This window comes from Chrysochloris asiatica, unplaced genomic scaffold, assembly GCF_000296735.1.
Source record: "Chrysochloris asiatica unplaced genomic scaffold, ChrAsi1.0 scaffold00039, whole genome shotgun sequence".
NCBI classification, from domain to species: Eukaryota; Metazoa; Chordata; class Mammalia; order Afrosoricida; family Chrysochloridae; genus Chrysochloris; species Chrysochloris asiatica.
This window is the reverse complement of record NW_006408557.1, coordinates 14,983,319-15,009,260: the sequence shown is the minus strand read 5'-3', so window position 1 is coordinate 15,009,260 and position 25,942 is coordinate 14,983,319. Positions and strand designations below refer to the sequence as shown.

The following is a 25,942-nucleotide window of genomic DNA, read 5'->3' as shown; positions in this document are numbered from 1 at the left end:
ACTTTTGAGCTACTGCATCTATAGTTATAGGCCAAGTTCATCAAATTGTATCCTGTTACTCTTTTTTTCCTCTTTTTTCTTCTTCTAGTTAAGCTCTGATCATCCTGCCATTGAAGCCAGGTCAAGTGGGTATTATCTGCAAGTGTGGGTGTTCTTGTGTTTATCACCTGGATGTTTCAGTCTCCACTCTAGTCCTCTGTGGCTATGTCACTGACTCTGGGTCCAGGAGTCCCCAGGTCTTGCCACACTGCTGGCCAACCATGTCTCCACCCGAGTTAACAGGAGTGTATTGAATGTGGTTGGACTTGGCTTGCAGCTTCATTGCTGTTTTCCCTCACTTCCCCTTGTCAGTGACCAATGTGGTCACCAATCAGACCGCATGTCTGCTCATGTATTCCCATTGAGTCTTAGTCTTGGAAGGGGGTTTGCCCTGAGGAGACCCGATCGCTTGCCTTGATGTCTCCTGGGTGGGCAACTTGCTTGTTCTTGTGGTAGTCAGTCATATTGTTGTTATTTTGTAATTTTCCTGTTGATCTTTCTTTCAAGAAGTATGTTCTGTTCTTTTAGCCACCCCACACTGTCTTCTTGTCCTTTCAAGTGGAAGTTTCCCACTTCAGAAGATTCTGGATGGGGTTCAGAATTCCACATATGGTCTTATGCAATACAGAGGCTCCACAGGAAAGTTGTAGCACCATTTAAGGTATGCCAATCAGTTATAGGCAGAAGACAGACTTACAAGCTTTCTATGGTGATATTTCTGGCTATTCCCTTCTCTTCCCTCAAGTGTCTATTTTATAATGGTATGCAAGGGAAACCAAGATTCAAAAGACAGCCAAGCATCTTAACATTATTTCCCCCCTTTTACTCATTCCAACCATGCCTCATCTCCTGTATCCCAGAGCCCTGTTGTTCCAAGGTTGTGCATACATCATTATTCACCTCTGTCCCACTTAGCCCACGCAAAGCTGCTTAACTGTTCTCCCATCTGCCTTGTTCTTTCATGTTCGTCCCCCTTCTTATGAATTGCCTCCCTCCCCAGCACCCAAACTATCCTGTGTCTATTTTCTATCCTGTGCTCCACCTTCCCCTCCCTCCCTTCACCCTGCCCCCCTCATATCAGTAACCAGCAAAGAATACCCCTCTCCTTTTAGTATGGGTTCTTTTTCTTAGTCTTTTACAATAGTGGTCCTATGCAGTATTTCTCCTTTTGTGACTGACTAATTTCATTCAATAAAATGTCCTCAATGTTCATCCATGTTATGTGGTAGCTTACAGCTTCCTTGTTGTTCTTTAAGGTAGCATAATATTCAATTGTGTGTATGTACCACAGTTTGTTTATCCATTCTTCAGTTGATGGGCACTTAGGCTGTCTCCATCTTTTTGCTGTTGTAAATAGCACTGCTATGAACATTGGTGTGCATATATCTACTCATGTTATGGCTAGTATTTCTCATGGGTAAATACCAAGTAGAGGAATCACTGGATCATAAGGTATTTCTATTTCCAACCTTCTGATGAAGCACCATATTGCTTCCTCAGAATGGGAAAATGGTTAGACCATTTTGCAGTCCCACCAGCAATGCAGGAGGGTCCCAGTCTTTTCACATCTTCGCCCGCGTTTATTGGCCTCTACTTTTTTGATCTTTGCTGTTATTGTTGGTATGAGATGATATCTCATTGTTGTTTTGATTTACATCTCTCTAATTGCTAGTGATCGTGAACATTTCTTCATATGTTTGTTGGCTGCCTGGATCTCTTCCTTGGTGAAGTGTCTGTTCATGTCCTGTGCCCATTTTAAAATTGCGTTATTTGTCTTTTTCTAGTAGAGGTGTTATAGTTTCCTATGTATTTTAGAAATGAGTCCCTTGTCTGATGTGTCATTGCAAAAGATTTTTCCCATTCTGTGGATTCCATTTTTACTCTTTTGGTGAAGTCTTTTGATGCACATAAGTTTTTAATTTTTAGTATGTCCCAATCATCTATTTTGTCTAATTTTGTGTAGTTTTCAAAATGTTTGGTGGTTTGTGACATGTCCATTTTTAACTATTTCTTCAAATGAATTTCATCTCCTTTGCTTCCTGTTCACTTACATACTTCCTTCTCCATATTCCCCAATCTAAAAAATTTCACTCTCTCTCAGGCAATGTGGCTGTGTGCTGGGGACAGCATACACAGACCCTGGGTTGATCAATGGCAGCCCCATTAAATCGCCTCTGAATATAATCAGTTTAACCCAGATGCTCTCCTTCCTCCTGAAAATACTTAGGAATGTGATAATTAAGAACAATGTAGCATTTTAGATAAAGATAAATGAAGCCCGGTGCCTGAGATCTTGCTCACAAACAAAAGTTTGCAAAGTGTACAGAGACAGCTTGGCTCCTTTCAGGAAACTTGCTTTATATTAAGTATCCTTAAGAAACCACACGTCGCTGCTCTAGATCATTTAAGCCTAAAAGTTAATATATAACAGCTTGATTGAACCTTTTTTCTATAAAAATAAAAATGTTAGATTGTTAAGAAAACCATGAAAATATCTTAAAAGTTGTTTCTGTGAATCATTATGTCGTGTTTTGAATGATTAATCACATTTCAGTTCCATATCCTGTCTTAATCACATCCTCCCCCTTTGTGAATTACATCCTTCCTTTGTAACAAATCCCTCCCTAAAAAAGAGAATAAAAGACTGAGGTAGATTTAGATCTGTGTGCAATGCTGTGCAATGCTAGGCAATATGTTTGCAGATCTGTCTACCTGCCAGCTTGCATCATATCTATGTGTCTGTCTTTTTTGTATATATTTCATCTCTCTCTTTCTCTATCCCTTTCGCCGCCAGATCTCCCTTCTTCGTGACACCCACACTTCCTTGTCAAGGCTGGAACCCAACATAGGACCACGACAGCTGTGCACAAACATATACAGGCAGAGACACATATCATAAATGTAGCTTACTTTCGAGGCTTTATTGCCTGCATCTTTCTCTCTTTGTGACCATTGCTTAATTTTGCTTAATAAAAATATATAAATCCATCCCCCATGCACAAAGTCCCCACTGGAGAGAACAGACAGCTCTGACAAAGGGCTTTCTCAATTAACCTGTTCACTCAGGACTGTTATACAGGAAGTAGCCTCATACCAAGGAGGCATCCAAAGAGCCTGTAGAGTTCACTAAGGGACTATTAACCAATCAAACAAAATTCCTGCTCAGATTTGCAGTGGGAAATGAAATAAGACCCTTACTCCATTATTTGTACTTGCTAACAAACATTCCTGATGGTGGACAATCAACTGACCAAAAGTGAGTGACTCCTACCTTGATTTCAGAAATAGGAATTGGAAATTCCCATATCCACATGCACATCACATGAAACTAGAAACAAAAAACAAGCAGAGCTTCTTTCAATGGGTGGCAATGTCCAGAAGATCCCATCCAGATCGCAGTCATCTGATCTTAGTGTGCCTATCCTTTGGTCCTCCAGAAACTCCTAAATAAAACAACTTGACCCCACCCTCAAAAAATAGACAAGCAGCAAGTAAGGTGTGAGCAAAGCATGTTGGTAAAAGCCTTGTGCATACCACTGCCCTTTTTAAAAAGAGACAGGTAGACCGTGGGATTGCAGGTGTGTTCCAGAAGCCCTTAGATATCCTCACATTTTCTCATCCTCACATTTTCTCTTCATCACTGTGAAGTCACCATTCCAGGGAAGCGCTCCTACCAAAAAGCTGCAAATTACTTTCTGAAAAAGACAATAACAACAACTATAATCAGTTTCAAGATAATAAGAAAATAAAATGTCCTGTTGTTAGGTTTCACTTTAGAAATATGCTGGAAGATGCATTGTGACTGAAGAATGTCCCCAGGAATATACTGAGCTTGTATAGCTCTAGTCAGCAGATAAAGACTGACTTTTGTTCAACTATTAATCATGTATAAACAATAAATACTACAATATTTGTGTAGGCGATTAGAAGCAAAGTTAATTTTATTTTCAATTACCTTTAAAATCTTCTATAATGTAAATAAAGCAATGTCATGCCAGATATAGGCAAATGTATGCTATTTTAACTATTAAATAATCCCTTTGATCCTAATAGAAAGTCAGAGTAAGAGCGAATTAGAGTATTCTAGTTTCTCACATTCAAAATGCCATTGAAATGAAAAATGAATAATCTCTATGTGTGTGTGATAAATGATAGACATTCAAATGATAGTTGATAGATAGGTAAATAAATACATGCATACATGCACACGTACATACATACATATGTAGACAGGTGGAAGTACTGAATAAAAGAACAAAGATCATCTTAAATAGAGTCATCAAGATACCTCCAGAAACATGTATATGTGGACATGTGCATGCATGTATGTGTGTGTGTGTACATATGTATGCATGCATGTATCTACCATATGTTCAAGTGTGTTTACTATGTGCTCCAATTGATTCGTGACATTAAGTAGGTTTGAGAGTACTCAGTATATATTAAAAAAATCAGTATATAAAAAAGCAAAATTCCTAAATAAAATGATAACATATTGATTTCTATTATTTCATACAAAACAAATGCACCACGTTCCAGAAATGCAAATATGGCTCAGTAGTAATAGCCCATTGTCATTGAATCAATTCCAACTCCCAGTGATACTATAAGGCAGACTAGAACTTCCTCACAGGGTTTCCATGGAAGCTGACTACTGCATCTTTCTCCTAAAAAACAGCTGGTGGGTTTCAACCAACCTGTCAGTTGGCAGCTAAGCACTAAACCATTATGCCACGAGGGCTCCTCTTGGTTCAACATTAGAGAATCTATTATTTAAATTATACTAGTAGGACAAAGAATAATAATTATTCAATATACTTGTTATTTTAAATTAAGAGAGAATATTCTATTAAATATTCTTTTGCACCTACCAACTCTTAGTAAAGAGGAATCAAAGAAACATCAAAAATGAACACCTGATATAACATTGAATAATAAGATATAAATACTGGTGATATTCCCACTAAAGATGGAAATAACAAAAAGTACCCATTATTTTTATTATTCAATGTTATTCCAAAGGCTTGGAAAAAAGGAATAGTTTTCATTATTGATAAATATGCACATATGCCTTAAATACCAATAGAGTCTATGGAAACCTATTGAGTGGGCTCACTCCATATGGCTAGAACCAAGACAAACAGACAAAAAGCAACACCTTCTTTGTAATAACAAATAATTCAGTAGAAAATATGAATTTAAAATAACCACCCTTCTCATAACAGTAAAACATAAGCATAAGATAGTAAAGCATAAATGTTGTTAAGTGCAGTTAAGTCGATTCCAACTCATAGCGACCCTGTTTAGAGTTTCCGAAAAGGAGCTGATGGGTTTGAACCATTGACCTTGTGATTTGCAATCCAGTGCTTAGCCTATAGCACCACACCAGGATGATTAAATAGCTTTAAAGCACACTCCTTTAAATATTTGTCTTAGTGGTACCTACTATTAACTTGAAATGATGATGATGTTGTTAAGTACTGTCGAGTCAGTTCTGATTCATAACAACCCTATATAGAATTTTCAAGGAGCTGCTGGTGGGTTTGAACTGTCAACCTTGTGGTCAGCAATCAAGTGATTATCCTACTAGTTTAGTATTAGCATAAGGAGGCAGTTTTAATCAAACATGATGGGTGTGTACTTTGTTAATTGTTGTTGTTGAGTGCCTTGGAGTCAGTTCTGACTCATAGCTACCCAGTGTAGTTTCTGAAGAGTGGCTGGTGAGCTTGAACCACTGACTTTGAGGTTCAAACCAACCTTGCAGTCCAGCACATTAACCTGCAGTGCCACCCCTAGCTTACCATAAATTTCCTGTGTCATTTAATATATAAACCAGTTCTCTAAGTGTGGTCCCCAGGCCAGCAGCAGCAGCTGGGAACTTACTAAAAATGCAAATTCTAGGACCCAACTCAAAACAGAAGAATCACAAACTCTGCAGGTGAAGCCAAATCCTCTGGGTTTTATCAAAGTCTCCAAGTGATGTTAATGCCTATTCAAGTTGGAGAACTACCAGATTAAAGAAAGGGTCAGATGTGTCTTTCTTGGACTAAGCAACTGTCAGGTTGAACAATCTGGGACTCTTGCCCATCTCTGAGATCAAGAAAAGCATACTTGAAGCTAAAAGCCCAAGACCAGTCAGCCTTGATGGAGTGTCTTTGGGAAGTTTCCTGACTCTCATGGAAACCCTGACTGAAATAAGATTAATGTATGGCTGGGACCTTGAGGATCTAATTGCTGAGCCTCCAGGATCTGGTGCAAAGTAGGATTCATAAGTTTTTATGAGCAGATGAATAAATGAACACTTCCTTTTGTGCTTCCTCTGTAATGCGCACCATAGGGCCAGTGGATTCTAGTTTAAGTGCAAAGGGAAAGATGTTCAGTGGTGTCAAGTCTTCCTGTACTGTAAAACCCTTTCTCGCAGAGTGATATTGGCCACATTCTATCCCTGGGACAAAGAGTGCGAGAAGTCTTAGAACTACCCACCACTTTCATTCCCATTTTTATTCCCATACTCTCAGCTCTAAAAGTCATAGGATTGACCTCAAAGAGAGGTCTGAGCAGCCCAAGTTTCTCTCTCTGTGGCTCAAAGCAATCAAGCACTCACTGACAGTTTGTCACCTACCTTCCCCAACTTGTAGTTTTCTTGAATGACACAGTTTTCATTGTTATTTAAAGGCTTTTTGCAAGTAGTTCGGGCAATTTCCACATCAATAAAGTATTCCATACGATCTGTGACCTGTTGGTGAGTAATCATGTAATGTATTTAAGATAAAGATTACTTTTATTTTTTAAAGCTTCAACAAACACTAAAATGAGTGCACGTACTCTCATTCTCGTCCTCACCTTACCCTCTTCCTGCTCTTCCTCTTTATCATTCCTGTATCCATCTCTACCTTGCTCTTTCCATACCTGTCTTATTTTTTAAGTTTGTATTGTGAATTGAGTGAAGGTTTACAGAGCAGATTGTTTTACATTCAACAAATCATACACTTCGTTTCATCTTTTTTGCATCCTCCTCAATGTAACATCACTTTTCCCACTTCCTTTCCATGCTTCTTGTTTCCATTCCTATTTTGTTCAAAAAAACCCATGAATTTTGTCCATGGTTAAATGCTGTCCTTTGGATCTCAACTAGTTGATCATTCTATGGTATATGTACCTCACCAGTGTTGTTGTTCCTCCCAAACAATCTATTACATGACTGAAAATTGAGCCACAAGAATTGTTCTAGACCTGAAGTGTGACCAAGGACCATAGTATTGGGCTTCCACTAGTCTCTATCTGGCTAGTAAGTCTGCCCTTTTTTATGATTTTGAGTTTTGTTCCATATTTTCTTCCACTCTACCCAAGACCTTCAATGGGATCCTTTTCAGAGCAGGTGGTATCAATAGAAGGGTACCATCTAGTTCTCAGGGTCATGGAGACTGATGTTCATGTGATCTATTAATTAGTCAATTGAACTAATTGATTCCAGGTGTCTTCAATTTTCACTATTCTTCTTTCTTCCACATAGGGAGAGACCAGTAGTTGCATCTTATAGATGGCTGCTCATGAGTTTTAAAGATCCCAATTGCTACTCACCAAAGTAGGATGTACAGCATTGTCTTTATGAACTCTGCTATGCCAATTGACCATGGTGTCCCTCAAGACTATGATCCTGAGATTCCCAGGTTCAGAAAATAATTCCTTCAAGGTATTTGATAATTTCTAAGAATTTTTCATAATTATGCTCTTTTGTGATCCACCAGAGTCCTGGTGTGTCGCTGTGGGTTAATGTGCTGGACTGAACCAAGGTCGGTGGTTCAAGCTCACCACCCACTCCTCAGAAACCCTATACAGGGTCTCTATGGGTCAGAACCAACTCAACAACAAGAATCCTTGTGTGGCACTGAAGGTTAATGCACTGGACTGCAAGGTTGACTTGAAATACAAGGTCAGAGGTTTAAGTTCACCAGCTGCTCCTCTGGTCACTGTGAGTTAGAATTGACTCTATGGCACTTAACAGCAACAACAAAAGTGACCAAAAGGAAACCAGAAGAGTTCTGATATGACATTAAGAACATCATACAAGAAGAAAGCAAATGTTCTTTGAAGGAAAGAAAGAAAAGACTAAAGTGGATGTCAGAAGAGACTCTTAAACTTGCTCTTGAGTGTAGAGAAGCAAAAGTGACTGGAAAAATGAGGAGGTAAAAGAGCTGAACAGAAAATTGCATAGAGCAGCTTAAAAAGACAAAGTCAAGTATTATAATGAAATGTGCAAAGACCTGCAGTTAAAACACTGAAAGGAAAGAATACACTCAGTGTCGGGGTCTGACCTCGACATAGTTGTCACACGTGTTTGGTTCACGAGGAGGGGAGATCCAGCGGCGATAGGGATAGCGAAAGAATACACAGACAAACAGAAGAAGGGAGACAATGAGGCACCCCAAAACCAGGGTGGATACATCACTGGTGGGCAGGCTTGGGACTACAGGCATCATGGCCTCTGCAAGCAGCGACTCACTGCCCTGCAATCTTTAATGCATGCCTTCCAACCCGTAACGCACCGCAATCTTTACTCTATGCCTTCCAACCAGTAATGCACACCTGGGGAGGCCCAGGCCTCTGTTTTATTTAGGGGAGGCGTTTCACACCAAGCTGGGAGGGACTAACACAGGATACAGCTAACATCAGTAATTTTCCAGACATTCAGGTAACTTTACATTGTACTTCACTGGTTCGAATCTCAGGCCAGCAACTTGGATTCTCAGGCCCAATTAACATATCTATAGCCCCTGAGGTCAGTTGGGGGAAGTTGAGAGTTCTGTAGGAGACGCCCAGGTGAATGGGCTGCACCTGGAAAAGGGATTAGGGAGGATGGGTTCTTTGTCTATAGAACAAAGAACCGAGAAGTAGCTAAGATATTTTTAGTTAATCCTTTGGAGAAAGGTTTAACCTTGCAACCTTTAGTTAATCCTTTGGAGAAAGGTTTAACCTTGCAACCTTTAGTCTCCGCTTTAGGAAAATATCACATTTATCTGTGGATTTTCAAAGGCTCCAGTGTATTAATTTAATATATATACCTGAAAATTAAGATGAAAGCAATTTTCCATTAACTGCCAGTGGCCTCATTTGTTACACTCAGCCCTAGAGGGCCTCGAACCTCTGACTAGTCTTACACGGTCTGCAACAACTCAGCATTTCTCAAGCTGAAAGAACTGAAGAAAAAAGCCAAGCCTCAACTTGCAATATTGAAGGATGTCATATGGACCTTGGCTGAAAGTAGAGAATACCAGAAACACATAATTAAGCTTATGAGAAACCTGTCCATAGAAATAGAACAAGAGGCAGGCAGTCATTTGAACAGACCCAAGCCATGGTATTTCCAATAGCCTCAAATGTGGATGAAATTTGGACAATGAAAAAGAAGACTGTAGAAGAACTGATACATTTGAGTTATCATGTTGGAAAAGAATATTAAAAGTACCACGGACTGCCAAAAGAACAAACAAATCTGTGTTGGATGAAGTACAATCAGAATGCTCCTTAGAAGCCAGACTTCATCTCTCATACTTTGAACATGTTATCAGGAGAAACCCACCCCTGGAGGACATCATGCTTGGTACAATAGAGGGTCAGCAAAAAAGAGGAAGACTTCTAATGAGATGGATTGGCACAGAGGCAGCAGCAATTAACTTAAGCACAACCACAATTGTGAGGATGGTGAAGTATCGCTAGTGTTTCATTCAGTTGTACATAGAGTCACTATGAGTCAGAACAGACTCGACAGCACCTATCAACCACCATCATAGCAACATGGGCAAAATATTGAATGATGCAGAAAGCATCAAAAGAAGATAAAAGGAATACACAGTCACTGGACTAAAGAGAATTGGTCAATGTTCAACCATTTCAAGAGATAGCATATGATCAAGCGCCAAGGATACTGAAGGAATAAGCCCAAGGTGTCCTGAAGGCATTGGCTAGGAATAAGCCTCCAGGAATTGATGGAATACAAATTGAAATCTTTCAATAAACTGATGACACACTGGAGGCACTCACTCATCTACACCAACAAATTGGGAAAACAGCTATCTGGTCAACTGATTGGAAGAGACCGATATTTGTGCCCATTCCAAAGAGCGATGATTCAACAGAAAGCAGAAATTATCGGGCAGTGTCATTAATACCAAATGCAAGTAAATTTTTGCTAAAGGTAATTTAATAGCGGTTGCAACAATACATTGACAGGGAAATTCCAGAATTTCAAGCCAGATTCAGAAGAGGATGCAGAACTAGTTATAGCTTTGATGGCACCAGATGGACCTTGACTGAAAGCAGAGAATACCAGAAAAATGTTTACTTGTACTTTATTGACTATGAAAGCTTTTGACTGTATGGATCATAACAATCTATGGACAAAGAATGCGTATTCCAGAACACTTATTTGTGCTTGTAAGACACCTGTATATAGACCAAGAGGCAATTCTTCAGAACAAGGGAATACTGAATGTTTTAAAATTTTTTTAAAGTGTGATAAGTTTTGTATCCTTTCACCTAGCTTATTCAATCTATGTGCTGAGTCACCATGGGTCAGAACCGACACCACAGCACTTAACAACAATAACAATGTATATTAAGTACTTAGGACAATAGCCACACACACATATATATAGTACTTTATACAAGGGAGTCCTGATGTGGCACTGTAGGATAAGCACTAGACTGATAATTGCAAGTTTGATGATTCAAACTCACCAGCCACTCCTTGGAAACCCAATAATAGGTTGTAATGCGCCAGACTGCAAAGCCATTTGAACTGCAAGGTCAGCGGTTCAAGTTCACCAGCTGCTCCTTGGAAACCCTATACAGGGTCGCTCTGGGTCAGAATTGACTCGATGGCACTTCACAACAACAACAAAGGAGTCCTGGTGTGGCGCTGTGGGTTAATGCGCCAGACAGCAAAGCCATTTGAACTGCAAGGTAGGTGGTTCAAGCTCACTAGCTGCTCCTCGGAAACCCTATACAGGGTCGCTATGGGTCAGAATCAACTCGACAGCACTTAACAACAGCAATAACAAAGGAACTCTGGTAGCGTAATGGTTATGATTCAGGCTGCTAACCTCAAGGTCAGCAGTTCGAAACTATCAGCAGTTCTGCGGGAGAAAGATGAGGCTTTCTGCTCCCAGTAAAGATTTACAGCCTCGGAAACCCTGTTCAGCGTCGCGATGAGTTGAAACCGACTCCACGGCACATCACATGAATTAAAACCAACCTTGACCGCACTTAGCGTATACAATGGGGTTTCAAAAATTTCATGTAAAAATAAAATGGAAAGATAATGGAAGTTTTCCATGAACTTTTTGAAGCCCCCTCCTACGTGTACACTGCTATTATTTTTATTGTGTAAGTGTGTCTATTCTTAAGCATTCACATATTTAGAAATTATGTATATCTATCATTTTTTCCTGTTACCATTCTTTCCTGTGACCATTCTGGTTTCAACCTGGCACCATGTGTAAATGTCTTTCTATTTGGAGAGAACACCTTTACCTGCAGCTGGGCTTGTAGTATCTTGACCACCTGGAAGACATATTTGTCCTCACTTTCTTTGTTGTAATCTTGCACGGCAAACCACAGACACTGTTTCACATTAGCATTTGAGAAATTGATGGGTTTCAATTTCCTCAACACCTTCACCTGATTCTTGGCTGGGTCTGTTGTAGCCTCCAGGGCCACCGGAAGGGTCAGCAGAAGCAGGGAGAGCCATACAGCTCTGGTCATGGTCCTTGAGTCAAGGGGCACAGCTGTGCCTCTTCCTTTTGTGGTGGGGAACCACTACCACCTGTTAGGTTCAAAGATGTCACCTCAACAGGTGGCATCTCGGTGTTAGCCTAGCTGCATTCAATACAGTCTCCAGAGTCACCCTTAGGGCTTACCCCTCTGTTTATCCATGGAGATCACCCACAAGAAGACAGGTAAGGAGTCTGCTATGGCCCTCCAGCCTCTTTCTAATCCTGGGTGTGGTATTTCTAGGGAAACTTCCTCTCTACTTGGGCCCAGATGTGTTTACACAGACCCTGATGTGTATCACTACCCACTGTTGTTATCTGGGTCTCAGTACTATAAGAAGTGTGAAAATTCTTGTTGGGAGACAGCCTCACCTCAAAACCAAATGCCCCCCAGGTCTCCTGGCTCCAGGCCTTTTGTGCACTTTTCAGCCTGCTCTACCTTACTGAGTTCCTTCTTCCTTCCTGTGTACTTGAGCCCTGACCCACTGTCTTGATTTTCCTTTGTGTCTGGCACTCAGTTCATGCCTGTACCCTGGTCAGTAGCCTAACTCAACCCTGATTCCTGGTGTGTCTTCTCCAGAGTCCACTCACTGCTGGGAAATCACATAGCAGTTCCATTGTGATGTCATACCAGCAATTGTGACCCTGCTCCACTGAGGCCACCATTCACCTGTAGGTCCTTTAGGTTCAGATATACAAATGCCTCCTGCTTCTTCCCTCAGAGTGAAGGGTCTCCCCACAATCTCCAACCCACCTGCACTGTGACCACAGCTCTCTAATTGACTGTTTTCTGACTTTATCCACTTGGATCCATGGTACTCCTTGACATAGTCCTGTCAGGCACAGGTCACACAGCTTGCCCTGGCCTTGGTTTCAAAGAAAAAGGGACTACACATCCATTGCAGTATCAGACACATTACTTCTCTATGAAAATCCAGAATTGATGTCCAGCAGATTCTTCTAAGGGCAGAAATGGAGTATTGTTGCAAAGACTTGGTATACTGTTGACCATGAAAAAATGCTGTATGCAGAAAATAACGTAAGGACATAAATCTACCTCACCAACAGTGGTTGTAAAGCATTGTAGAGTACAAATATGCATGTCATATTGTATGTAAACTATCTGCCTATAGAAAGATTTCCCTTATTTCAGCTGTCTTGTCTGTCTTCACTTCACCCTGATGGGTGCAGAAAGCAATTGGGCACAAAAAAACCTCTTGAATATGTAATAATTTAAACAGCCAAAGGGCATATTCTGCAAGCCTGCATCTTGGCTGCCAGCACTCAGTTCCCCTCTTTCTATGAATCTAGAGTCCTCAGCTGCTCCATGTCCTCATCACTGCCTCCATCTCTGGTGTCGTTGCTTCTCTGGATAGGGTCCCGCATTCCGCTTGAGTTCCTCTCCCTTGATCGTCCTAAGGTCCTCTGTTTCTGCACTGTAAGATTAACTACTTCCCTGTTTTTGTTATAAAACTTCTACCTTTACAGTTGTGACAGTTGCAATTAGTTGTGATAATAATTACTCACTACTGAAAAGAATTTTATCCCCATCTCTTTTCACCAGGCCCATCTAGACAAGATGAAAACTATTCTGTGAGGACTCTATCTTCCCTTGCACACTCTTAAACTATACAACCTCTTGAAAATTTGTAATTGAAAAAAATTGACTTCGTGCCTTTATGGCCCCCTTATTTTAGGTAGCCAATGTCTAAATTGCCTGTTCCTATCTTCCCTGTATATAGAGGGGACAGCATTGATACTTGATGTGAAGACCCCTTCCCTCTCTGTTGGTATCTTAACCAACATCCATAAAGTATAGTCAAGTTCATCAAACTGTAGCAATTTACACTTGTTTCCTTTATCAAAAAAAAAAAAAAAATCTTTTTTTTTATCTTCCTCAAGTCAAGTTCTGATCATCAAGCCATCGAAGGTAGGTTGAATGGATACTATCTACAAGTTTGTGTGTTATTTTGCATCTCCCCTCACTTCATATCAGCTGGAAGCTTCACTCTCAGCTGTAGTCCTGTGTGGTTGTCTCCTTGTCCATGGGCTCAGGAGTACCCAGGTCTCACCACACTTAGGATCAACCAGACTTCCCTCTTCTCTCTCTTATCTCCAGCACAATGGGAGTCTATGGAACGTGGCTGAACTCAGCCTGTTTTTTCATTGCTGCCTTTCTCCCTCTTCCACTCACCAGTAGACTAATGTGGTCGCCAGCAAGCTTACATGCCTACTCATGTGTTCCCTTTGAGTTTTAGTCTTAGAGGGGGGTTTGTCCTGAAGGGACTTGATTGTTTGCCTTGATGGATTCCCATAGAACAATTTGCTTGTTCTTGTAGTAGCCAATCATACTGCCATTTTTGTTTTGGGTTTTTCCTGCTGATCTTTCTTTGAAGATGTGTCTTCTGTTGCTCTAGCTGTTCCAGGCTGGTCTGCTTGTCTAGTGGGAAAGTCCTACCTCAGAAGGTTCTGGATGGGGCTCAGAATTCCACCTAAGGTCCTATACATTCACTGCAAAGACTCCACAAGAGGCCTATTTCACAGGGTAAATTCTAGAACCCCTTTAGGTATTCCAATCAGTTATAGGCTGAAGATGGACGTACAAGCTTTCTGTAATTATGTTTCCCAACATTCCTTTCTATCCCACTCAAGTATCTATTTTACAATAGAAGGCAAGGGAAACCAATATTCATAAGACAGTCAAGCATCTTAGCATTTTTCCCCTCTTTAGAGTATGCCTCAATCCCTATATCACAGAGACCAGTTGTTCCAAATTTAAGCATGCATCACTATTTACCTCTGTCCCATTTAACCCATGCAAACCTGTCTCAGGGTTCCTCTATCTACCTTGTTCTTCCACCTCCTCCCCCTTTTTATGTATTGCCCTCCCCAACATCCAAACTATGTGTCTACCCCATACCCTGTGCTCTAATGTCCCCTCTCTCTAACCCCCCAAAACACACACCTCACACCCACTGGCAACCAACAAAGAATTTGTTTTCCCTTTTAATATGGGTATTGTTTCTTAAGCTTTTACAATAATGGCCTTATATAATATTTGTCCTTTTGTGACTGACTAATTTCACTCAGCATAATGTCCTCAAGGTTCATCCATATTATGTGGTGGCTTGCAGCTCTCTTGTTATTCTTCAAGGTACCAAACTTAGTGCCAAAGTTTGTTTATCCAGTCTCCCATTGATGGGCATTTAGGCTGTCTCCATCTTTTTGCTATTGTGAGTAGTGTGGTTATAAACATTGGTGTGATTATGTCTATTCATGTTATGGCTCATATTTCTTGTGGATATATATCAAGTAGAGGAATTGCTGGATCATAAGGTATTTCTATTTCCAACTTTCTGAGGAAGCACCATATTGTTTTCCAGAATGGCTGAACCATTTTTCATTCCCACCAGCAATGTAGGAGTATCCCAGTCTCTTCACATCCTTACCAGCATTTATTGTCCTCTGCTTTTTTAACTTTTCAGCATAATACTTTTAAGTTCATTCCTGTTGTGATATGCATCAGAACTTTATTTCTCTCTATGGCTGAGATGTCTACATTGCATATATATAACTAAAATTTATATATTGCATCTACATACCCCATTTGCTTATTCATTCATCTGTTGGTGGACATTGGATTATTTTGTCTTTTTGGCTATCGTGAACATAATGCAACAAACATTCATGTACGTATGTACATGTTTATTGCCTTCAAGTCTCTGGGCATGTACTTAAGAGTAGAATGGCTGTGCCACATAGTGGTTTTATGTTAACCTTTTTGAGAACCTGCCAAACCATTTTCCACAGAGGCTCTATAATTTTGCATTCCCACCAACAGTGAATGAGGATTCCCATTTCTCTACAACTTCCTTATCACCAGTAATTTTCATTTCTTTTGATCATTGTCATTCTAATGAAGATGAAATGGAATCTCATTGTGGTTTGATTTGCATCTGCCTAATGGCTAAAGACTTAATTAGAAGAATTGACTCATTTGAGTTGTGGTGTTGGGGGAAAATATTGAAGGTACCATGGACTGCCAAAAGAACAAATAAGTCTGTGTTGAAAGAAACACAGCTGGAGCACTCCTTAGAAGCCAGGATGGTGAGATTTTTGTCTCTCACACTTTGGACATGTTATCAGGAAGAACCAGTACCTGGCCGGGGTGGGAGGGGGTGGGATTCATACTTGGTAAAGTGAAAGGTCAGCAAAAAAGAGAAAGACCCGCAACAAGGTGGATTAGCACAGTGACAGCAGCAATGGGTTCAAGCCTAACAACAATTGTGAGGATGGCACAGGACCAGACAGTGTTTCATTTGGTTGTACCTAGAGTCACTGAGATTTGGAACTGACTCAACAGCATCTTGAATGATTTTGAGCATCATTTCGTGTACTTGTTGGCTATTTGTAGATCCTTTTTGGTGAAATGTTTAAGTCCTTTACATATACTTTTATTGAATTGTTTGTATTTTTGTTGTCTGTTTATTTTTGCTGTTGATTTTCCACCAAGTCTTGTTTTTTTACCAGGTTTTTGACTGGATGCTTGACCTTCTGTTTTTAAACAATATAGAAAGAATTTGAGAATCACTGAGTACAACAAACAGTTAAGCATTTAACTGTTAACTGAAAAATTTACAATCTAAACACACGCAGAGATGGCTTGCAAGAAAGACCTGATGATCTGCTTCTTGAAAATTCACAGACCCGACAACTCTGTTGTTATTGTTGTTGTTAAGTGCTGTCGAGTCAGTTCTGACTCATAGCAACCCTGTGTAGGGTTTCCAAGGAATAGCTGGTGAGTTTGAACCACCAACCTTGCAGTTCAGACTAACTAACAGTCCAGTGCATTAACCCGATATGCCACACCAGGAGGGAACCCTTACACTATGCACAGGTAGGGTCACCATGAGTCAGAATTGACTCCACAGAAAATAACAATAAAGAAATAATGTGAGGCTTTGTACAATTCAAATTATATTTTAGATTTATCTGATAGTTATGTGAGTCATGTGACAGAATGTGCATAAATACAATTTCGGGGACATAGGATCATCATTTAAGGAGTAGAAGAATTCTGAAAATAGAGTGCAATGAAGGGATTGGACAAGGAATAAGAAAAGATATTATGTGAGCTCTCTGGAGCTCTGGGGAACAATTTAGGACAAAGGCTGAGAGATGGTACCAGCTGTGGCAGAGCAATGAACCCTTTGGTTATTAATGTAGTAACTTTGGAAGTAAATTTCTTGATTGTGCTCTGCTGATAGGATTCGTGAACCAACAATACAACTGATTTAGAAAGGAAAGGAGGTAAACAGTACCACTTCCAGAGTTGTGGGGAAATGAGTTTCTTTACGTGCCCTTTTGACTTGTTTCTTTGGAAAAACAGCTTGAGAGATTTTCCCCTAAGCCCTAGTTTTCTACTGCATAAGGTTTGTTACTTTTGTCCTGGTTGATTAATATTTTCTGGGTAAATTGTAAAAAAAAAAAAAAAAGGACACTTTTGGTCTGGTCCTGAGCTGCTGCCTGCCCTTTCAGAGATTGGTAAATAGACTACGCAAATGAAGTATCTGTAGTCTACTGAAATGGGATTGGTACATTCCTGGGAAGGGTTGGAGGGAGGGTATGACTGAAATTGACAATTGACTTGGAATTCATGTATATATGCAACATCCCTTGAGGTTTTCAGACAGAAAGAAGCAGGAAGAGAGCCAACAAGAATAAAGAAGAAGCAAAGAGAGAAAGAAAGCAAAGGATTTACTAAAAGAGCAGTAACAGAGTGAAGGAATGTAAAACTAAGACATAGAGTCCTGGAAACAGCAGAACCAGTGGCAACAGGCCCTAAAGGGGTCCAGCCGCCAACCTGGTGCTGACAGATTGCTGAGTCAAGAGAAGTCTTTTCTGGTGTGGGATGGGGTGGTTGGAGGAGAAGGCGTACTGAGAAAGGCTTGCACAGCCAAAAGGTGCTTACAGAGCTGCCCTGCATTAAGGATGGAGACTCTACCTACATGCTTCCTAACCCGGATCCCACGTGGCAGTCTGTTACTTCCTTAATAATCATTTAACTGTTAGTTAGTTCATGAATTCTATGAGACTTTGCAGCAAATTGCTAAACCAAAACAGGGAAGAGAAGAGTGCTGAGGGGAGGGATAGTGGCCAGTGTCATACGCAGAGTGGTGTAGCAGCTTCACGAATGTAGGAAACTGGAATATATTTGACCTCTGCCTCATAGGAATTGACTTTTGTGCTGATTTATGAAGTGATTCGTAAAGAGTGAATAATTTTTCCTGAAAAATAATGTAAAAGCATCATAAAAATAAAGGGATAGCAAATGAGTAGCTGCACATATTTGTAAGTCTTTGATTTGTCTTTTTGATTAATGCTTTTTAATATTTTTTATCAAAAATCCAAGAGTTAGGAAAGAAATAGGTAACTAAATTCAGGGCTCACAAGTCTCTGCACTCAGTTTCAGAAAGCCTAAAAAATTAACTACAGGACTTGGTGCTCTGATACGGAAATGGGGAAGGAGGTTTGTGGCCAGGGATGTTGTTGTTGTTGTTATTGTTGTTAAGGAGGCCCAGTGTGGCATTGTAGGATAAGCACTGGTCTGCAAGGTCAGTTTGAACTGCAAGATCGGCGGTTGACTCGACAGTCAGGGATAAAGAAGATTATGTTGCAAGACTCCTACAGTATCTACCATGAATATCAATGGTAGAAGTCTTGCTTTCTGTTTGAGATACCCAGGTTTAATTCTCAGCCAATGCACCTATGCACAGCCACCATCCATATGTCAGTGGAGACTTGCATCTTGGTATCATCATAAACAGGTTTCAGTGAAGCTCCAAACTACGGCAGACTAGAAAGCAAGGTCTACCAATTTATTTATGCAAGTTGGCCCATGAAAGTCCTATGAACCACAATAGTCTAATTTATAGCCATCATGGGATCACGAAAGACTGGTGGCATTTCTTTATATTGTACATGCTGTCACCAAGAGTTGGGGTCAACTTAGCAAGAGCTAGCAACAGGATAGTTCTTCAGGTCTTTTTCCTTTATCTCTTTTTCTTCCTCTAGTGTCACTTCCTGCTAATATCCCAGTGCTGAGATTTTGAGTCAAGTCTAATTTTCAAGAAGGGTTTCAGCAAATGTATTATTTTGAAAAGCCCTGTTCCTTTAAAACAGTAACCCTAAAACAGATTTCATGTAGATCTATAATTTATTAAATAAGCACATGTTTAAGCATGTGTATGTGTTATAACTTCCAAACTTATTTTTTTGCTCACTTATGTCATTAATTAGTACTGAGCAAAATTCAAATAGGTGTCCCCAAGATGCCAGGAACACAGTAGATTGCTCCTGGATTCTGACCTGCACTTGGACAGTGATACATCATTCAAGGTCTATTAATTTTGGTTTATGTAACAAGAATAACAAACATGGATTTTACCAAATATGGAGATAACACATCCAAATCCTATGATCGCTGAGCATCAACTCCATGCAAGCCACAATGAAGGCAATTCTTTAAACACATGCCCTGTGAAATCTGCAGTCTTAGAAAAGACCCAGACAAGGGACTAAATATACTGATTCTGATGATACATTTTTTTTTCTAAATGTTGTTGTTGTTGTAAAGTGCCGTTGAGTCAGTTCCGACCCATAGCGAGCCTGAACAGGGTTTCCGAGGCTGTAAACTTTACAGGAGCAGAAAGGCTCATCTTCTAAATATTGGATCACCTTAAAGAAGAGTTTCCCAAAGTTGGCTGCAAATGGCAATCACCAATGGGCTCACATATTTCAAATAACAGGGTCTTATGAATCTGCTTGAATAATTATGTGGGATGGTGTGGTCTCTATATGGTGTTTAAAATGACTCCAACAGAGTCATCATGTAGTCTCAAAGTAGAAAACTTTGACTAAGGAAAAACAGCAAAGCACTCTAGTTTTCTGATGTGAAATGGAATTTGGAGATAAAAGTGCTTCAACCATAAGTAACAATGACAAGAGTTCAGCGAGGGTCTGGTTCCTTGACCAGCATGGAGTTTGTGAGATGGGCCTTAACCCCTGTGACCCTGAGTGTTCTCATATCCACAAGGGTAACAGGGCACTTTGCTGACCACATAGACCTTCTCTTGTAACTACATGTGTCTTTATCAAAATGAAGACTGTGTTACAATCCCTACACACAGGCTGGTCAAAAGGACAGATGCTTCATGAGTCTCCATCATTTTGCTGTGTCCCGAGGAGCTGCACAGATCAATGTCAGGAAATTCTGTCCCATCAATGCTTGTGACCACTTCAGGGAATGGGTCTGCTAGGACAGGAGCAACTGTCTAACACAAGTAAGCTAAAACTAGACACTCCAGGAACCATTCAGTGACCCATCCTGAAGTATCCTCCAGGGCCCACTGCCCCTGCCCCTCACCTCACTTGTGCCCCCACAAAGCACATACCCACCATTTTTGTTCACTCCAAGTCCTGCTTTCCTCCAGGACTTGAAAAGAGAAAGTTTCACATGAGGATGATGTCTATCCTCACCATGCCTGACCAGGGATAATGAGTAGTGTTAACAGCATGGAGGCTAGGCTGGGCCCAGGTGGGTAATGCATACACCAGGAGCAGTGGAGACATGCTGAGTTGAACTGCCATCTCCTTAGGTCATCAGAGGCCATTGTGGCAGATTTTCTGTCACCCAGGCAGCCCCAGGGATAGCAGAGCCTCTGTCTACCCGTTACCCATCCTCACCCCTGTGTCATTCCAGAGAACAGCTACCATCTGTAAGCCCAACTCCCTAAGATAGAAGGAAATGGGATGAAAGGGTTGATCACTGGAAAAATTTCCTGCATCCCTTTTAAATAGAATGGATGAGGGACATGGAGAATTCCAAGAATGGATGACAACAATGAAACAATGAATGAATGAAACTAACCTAAGTGGGGTGGGTGGATAGAGGAGGTGTACATGAACAACTGTTTTGCATGACTTAGGGAGTTTGATTTACCACATACATGGCATCTACACCCAAAATAATAATAATGATGATCAAAAATATCCATCACTTATCCCTGCATAGTGATGTCCATGGAAATTAGATGATAAGGGAGAGTACAGATCTTCTCAGAGACCCAGAACATGCTTTGAGATGTCTTTAATTGCTTAGGTGCCTGCACAGATACTGCTCTTGAGAGGAAAGGTAAACTCCGCTATGAAACATCAGGGGCTCCTTTTCCACCTACTTGTCTATGCAGGTACTGTTCAGGAGAGTGAATTTGGTAACCATAGGAATGGCATCCACAAGGAAAGTACAGCGTACCTGAAGGAAAATAATTGTAAGAGATTAAATTAGACTAAAAAATGTGTTACATTGGGAGTATTTAGCCTGCTGTACATAGTAGGACCTCAAAATGCATTTGAACTATAAAATGATTAAAAGAAAGTACAGTATCCTGGTTCAGGAACCACAGGAATCTGGAGCAGGAGGGGCTGAATCAGACCAATTGAACCTGAGAACTTCTAAGAGGGAGCCTGTTTGGAGTGTATCCTGACCATGAAAGATTCCTGTCCCCTCCAAACCTCCCTCTGCATATGATGCTTCAAGAATCCCCCTCGTGACCCAGCAAGACACCCGACAACTGGACAACAATTGTAAAACAGCCCCAAAGAGAGGCACCCCCAAGACTGCAGGTTGGCAAAGTGAGACCAGCTTTGATGAGACCCACCCTCCACCTTTGGAATCCCATGTCAATTGCCAGATCATAAGATGTTGACAATTAGAGCTCTAGCAGGCTGGAAACTTTCTTTGAGACCCAGGAAATTATAAGGGGAGGCTTGATGACCAGGTAAACTAAGCAGTCTCCAATTCCAAACAGCAGTAGAAAAGAGTAAGAAACATATGCCTGCACACCAGGGGCCTAGGAAGGGAAAAGACAGGGACTTGTAGAGAAGGTTCAGTTTGGAGAAGAAGGTCTTGTGGTCTTGGCAAGTCACCTCTGGTTGGCCCACATAGCTGTAGGCAGAGGTTTTACGACTAACCCTAAAGCCATGTCCATATGTTTAAAATAACCACTCTGTCTTTCTAACAGAGTACCCTAAAACCTACTAGAGAGGGATCTGGAACCCTCCTTCTGCTTCAGGACCATCCCTGGGTGATTTTACTAAGCTACCTCCTAAAGCCCCTCTGAAGTCTTACTTTTCATTCCCACAAGATATATCATTTGTTTACTGATGGAGTTTAATCTCAAACCTTTTTCTCTCCTTGGCCTTCTTGCAAGGGGCAGTTCTCAATGTCTTCTTCATGTTTTTTACAAATTGTGCGGCCCATCTCCAAGTCCATTAAAAACATCCAAGAAAACCTCTGTTTAGAAGAAATGTTAGAAACTGCTATGAAATAATTACTTTCCAGAAATCAGAAGGCAAGAACCAAATACAGAAGTGGACAAAAGACTAGAATATATGCACAAATATAAATAAGTATGTATATATTCTGGTATGGCACTCTAGGATAAGCAATGGACTGCTAACCACAAGGTCAGCAGTTCAAACCCACCAGCTGCTCCTTGGGAACCCTATACAGGATTGCTATGGTTGGAACTGCCTTGACAACACTTAACATAAAGAATGATATACATATGTTCAATTTTTCTATAGGTTTATAATCAGCAAAAATGCATACATAGGTGCCCCAAAGACATGCAATGAATTTCTCCAGAAGCAGTCTTCCTAACAGCTACATCAACTGGTGTTCACATCGACAATGCAATGACTATATAAGGTGTAGCATACACATACAACCAATGCTGCACACCATAACCAGCACCCATTACATTACAGTAAGCCTAACCGGACAATGGATCAATCAAATGTGCTGGTCAGACAGTAAAAATAAACTCCAAACCCCCTGCCATCAAGACAATTCTGACTCATAGTTCCCAAGACTACAAATCTTTACTGGAGCTGACAGCCTCAACTTTCTCCCAAAGATCAGCTGGTGGGTTTGAACTGCCTATCTTGCAGTTAGTGGCCAAATGCCTAATTGACAGCTCCACCTGGGATCATTAGGTTAGACACAGGACATGCTAAATGAAGCCACTAAATAAAGTAGGAAGGTAGGTAAAACTAATCCATGGGGTTAGAAAATCAGGGTCATGCTGGCCTTTGCAGGGAGCAGTGCCAAGAAGGGGACGTGAAGGAGGTCCTAGAAGCTAAGAATGTTCTGTCTCTTTTTGTGGCTGGTGTTTGCAATAAAGTCTCACTTTTGAAACATGCATTCAGCTGAAAATTCACATAATATATGTGCATTCATATATTAATAAGACTTCAGTGAAAATCATTTTTCCCCTTCCTTTACTATATTGCTACCTCAAATTTGGTGGTAGTTCCAACTCACCAACCATTCCTCAGAAACTCTATACAGGGTCATATGAGTCAAAACTGACTCAAAGGCACTTAACAACAACATTGTTAACTGTCATCCAGTCAGTCTGACACAATGGAACTAAATAAACATTGTTCATTCTCACACCTTCCCCATGATTGGTTGCAGACAATCTTTGGGATTGATTGGGATTTTGTTGGCTAATTTTGGAAAGTAAATCACCAGGCCTAGCCCATCTTAGTCTGGAATATCCACTAAAACATGTTCAGCATTACAGCAATCTACAAACCTCCTCTGACAGACGAGCGGCAGCTGCATTTGGGGTGTAGTGGCTAGGAATCAAACACAGGTTTCCAGCAAAGAAGGGGAGAATTCTACCTCTGAACCACATTTGTAGTTGTTAAGTGCCATCAAGTCAATTCCAAACTCAAAGTGACCCTGTGTAGCATTTCCAAGGCATAGATGGTAAGTTTGAACTACTACTGGTTAGTAGTCCAGTGCTTGTCCTACAGCGTGATACCAGTACTCCTTAATTATGTTGTTAAGTACTGTCAAGTCAGTTCCAACTCAATGTGACCCTGTATACAGTCTCCGAGGAGCGGCTGGTGAGTTTGAACTGCTAACCTTGCCATTCAAACCAATCTTGCGGTCCAATGCCACTGAAAAAGAAAACAAATCCAGCCAGGAAGTAACCCAGGCTGGGGCACACCTCTCACTAGGCTGCCCTGGAAATCATTGAGAAAACTGGCTTTGTTTGTGTCTCAGACAGGTGATATCCACTAATGCCTCAAAACTCACACCAACACACAAACACACTCATTCACATACTCCTCTTCCATTGCAGGTCACCCAGACTCAGGTAAGACTTGGGGCAGTGGCAGCGACAGCAACAGGAGTTGACTGTGTCCCTAGAATTCCTGTGGACCAGCTAGGGCCAAGGATTTAGGTTAACTGAAAGGAGAAGCAATCATCAAACTTGTGTGAGACATGAGAAAAGTGGGTGTGCTCTGTTCAGTGAGGGAGGATACACAGACCTTCTTCTTGAAGTTTATTGTGCATGTGATGGTGGTGGTGGTGGTTGTTTGCCATCGAGTCAGTTCTGACTCATAGTGACCCTGTATAGGGTTTCTGAGGAGCAGCTGGTGAGCTTGAACCGCTCAAAACGACTTTGCAATCTCGCACATTAACCCGCAGCACCACACCAGGACTCCCTGCTGATCTCCTCCAAAGACAGAACATTTGCAATGGACAAAATCACTACTTCAGCATGGATTATGGTAATGATTCCACTCAAAGAAAGCCACAAGGAGCTCTGGTAGCGTAGTGGTGTAGTGGTTACGAATCGGGCTGTGAACCTTAAGGTCAGCAATTCGAAACTACCAGCTGTTCCGCGGGAGAAAGATGAGGCTTTCTGCTCCAGTAAAGATTTACAGCCTCGGAAACCCTGTACAGGGTCGCTACGAGTCAGAACCGACTCCAGGGCACATAACAACAACAACAACAACATCAGAGAGAAAGTACAAAACCATATGTCAATGACCTCTAAATTTGTATCAGATCCAGACCCTCCCTCTCCTCAGGCTTTGTAATTCATTGGAGTCCTGGTGTGGCACTGTTGGGTAATGAAGTGAACTCCAGGGTCAGTGTGAACCACAAGATCAGTGATTCAAACTCACCAGCCACTCCTCTGAAACACTATACAGAGTCACTATGAGTGGGAATCGATTCCATGGCTATTAACAACAACAATAATGTTGTTGCTAATCTACAAGGATGCATCAGGAATAATAAAAGGAATCCATTCTGGCCAGACTCTTCACTTTTCCTTCCTTTTTGCTTTCTCCAACCAGAATTCTCTCACCATTACCCACGACTCAGAACAAATATGGGAGTGAACGGAACATCCTGAACACTCCTCTTCTCTCACACCCACATCAAGCAATTAGTGCTGCTTCTACTTCCAAGTAGAAGCCGAAGCCAGCGCTTCTGACACTTATAGGTCACCACCCTTGCTCAAGAGTTGTCCCCACCCACCTGTCTTTAGGGTCCATTCTTACCCACCTGTGTCAAACTTCCTCAAGCTTCAGTGGCTGCGATGCAATCAGACTAAGAAGACGTCTGCTGACACAGAATTCAGTTCTGAGTCCCCCCCTCCACATTCTCCATTACATTGAGGATAAAACCTCAACTCCTTGCCAGGCAGCCACACCTTTCCACGCTGCACACCTGCTGCTGTTCAGCACTTCCTTACTTGGGACACGGACTCAGAGACCTCTGACTGTGCTCTGAGCATACCTGGCTGACTGTCATCTCAGGGACTTTACAAAGCTGCCTACCTTTCTCTTCCCCAGTCCTTCCCCTTCTAGATCCTTCAGTCTTGCCACCACCCGCCATGAAGAGGTCTCCCTGCTTTCTCTCCAGTCCGTCTTTCCAATACAACTCCCTACAACCCTGTCTCACCACCCTGACTGCATTTGCCAGGCCTCCTGCCTCTATTTCACTCACAGATTAAGGTGCTTACTCACTCTATGTCTATGGTCTTACTGCTTCCTGCACAGGTCCTAGACATGGTGACTGCTCCATAAATATCTGTTGATGCCACAAATGAAGATCATCTCGGCCAAGACTTAAATGTCACCACAGGCCCAGCATTGTGTGTTCCAACTCAGCAGGCTCAGGTCATCACACAATTCTGCCAGTATTCTGAGCCTATGGTACATCTATTTGTGCCCGTCTTTTCTTCCTTGATTTTTTTTTT

General features: G+C 41.2%; 2 protein-coding genes across 2 annotated transcripts in view; both read right to left on the bottom strand.

Moving 5' to 3' along the window:
• Nucleotides 1-3,644: 3,644 nt before the first annotated feature.
• On the bottom strand, nucleotides 3,645-11,802 carry CST8 (cystatin 8 (cystatin-related epididymal specific)). The gene is made up of 3 exons (XM_006860754.1): nucleotides 11,572-11,802; nucleotides 6,662-6,775; nucleotides 3,645-3,734 (listed from the first exon to the last, which is right to left on the bottom strand). The coding sequence occupies exons 1-3, from the start codon at nucleotides 11,800-11,802 to the stop codon at nucleotides 3,645-3,647; spliced, it is 435 nt and encodes a 144-aa protein (XP_006860816.1).
• Nucleotides 11,803-21,042: 9,240 nt separating this feature from the next.
• Nucleotides 21,043-25,942, bottom strand: part of LOC102811345 (probable cystatin-16-like) — a 5,983-nt gene continuing 1,083 nt past the window's right edge. The window contains exons 2-3 of the mRNA XM_006860753.1: nucleotides 22,054-22,164; nucleotides 21,043-21,123 (exon numbers count right to left, since the gene is read on the bottom strand). Of these exons, the coding sequence (XP_006860815.1) occupies nucleotides 21,043-21,123; nucleotides 22,054-22,164 (192 nt within the window). The remainder of the gene's footprint in view (nucleotides 21,124-22,053; nucleotides 22,165-25,942) is intronic.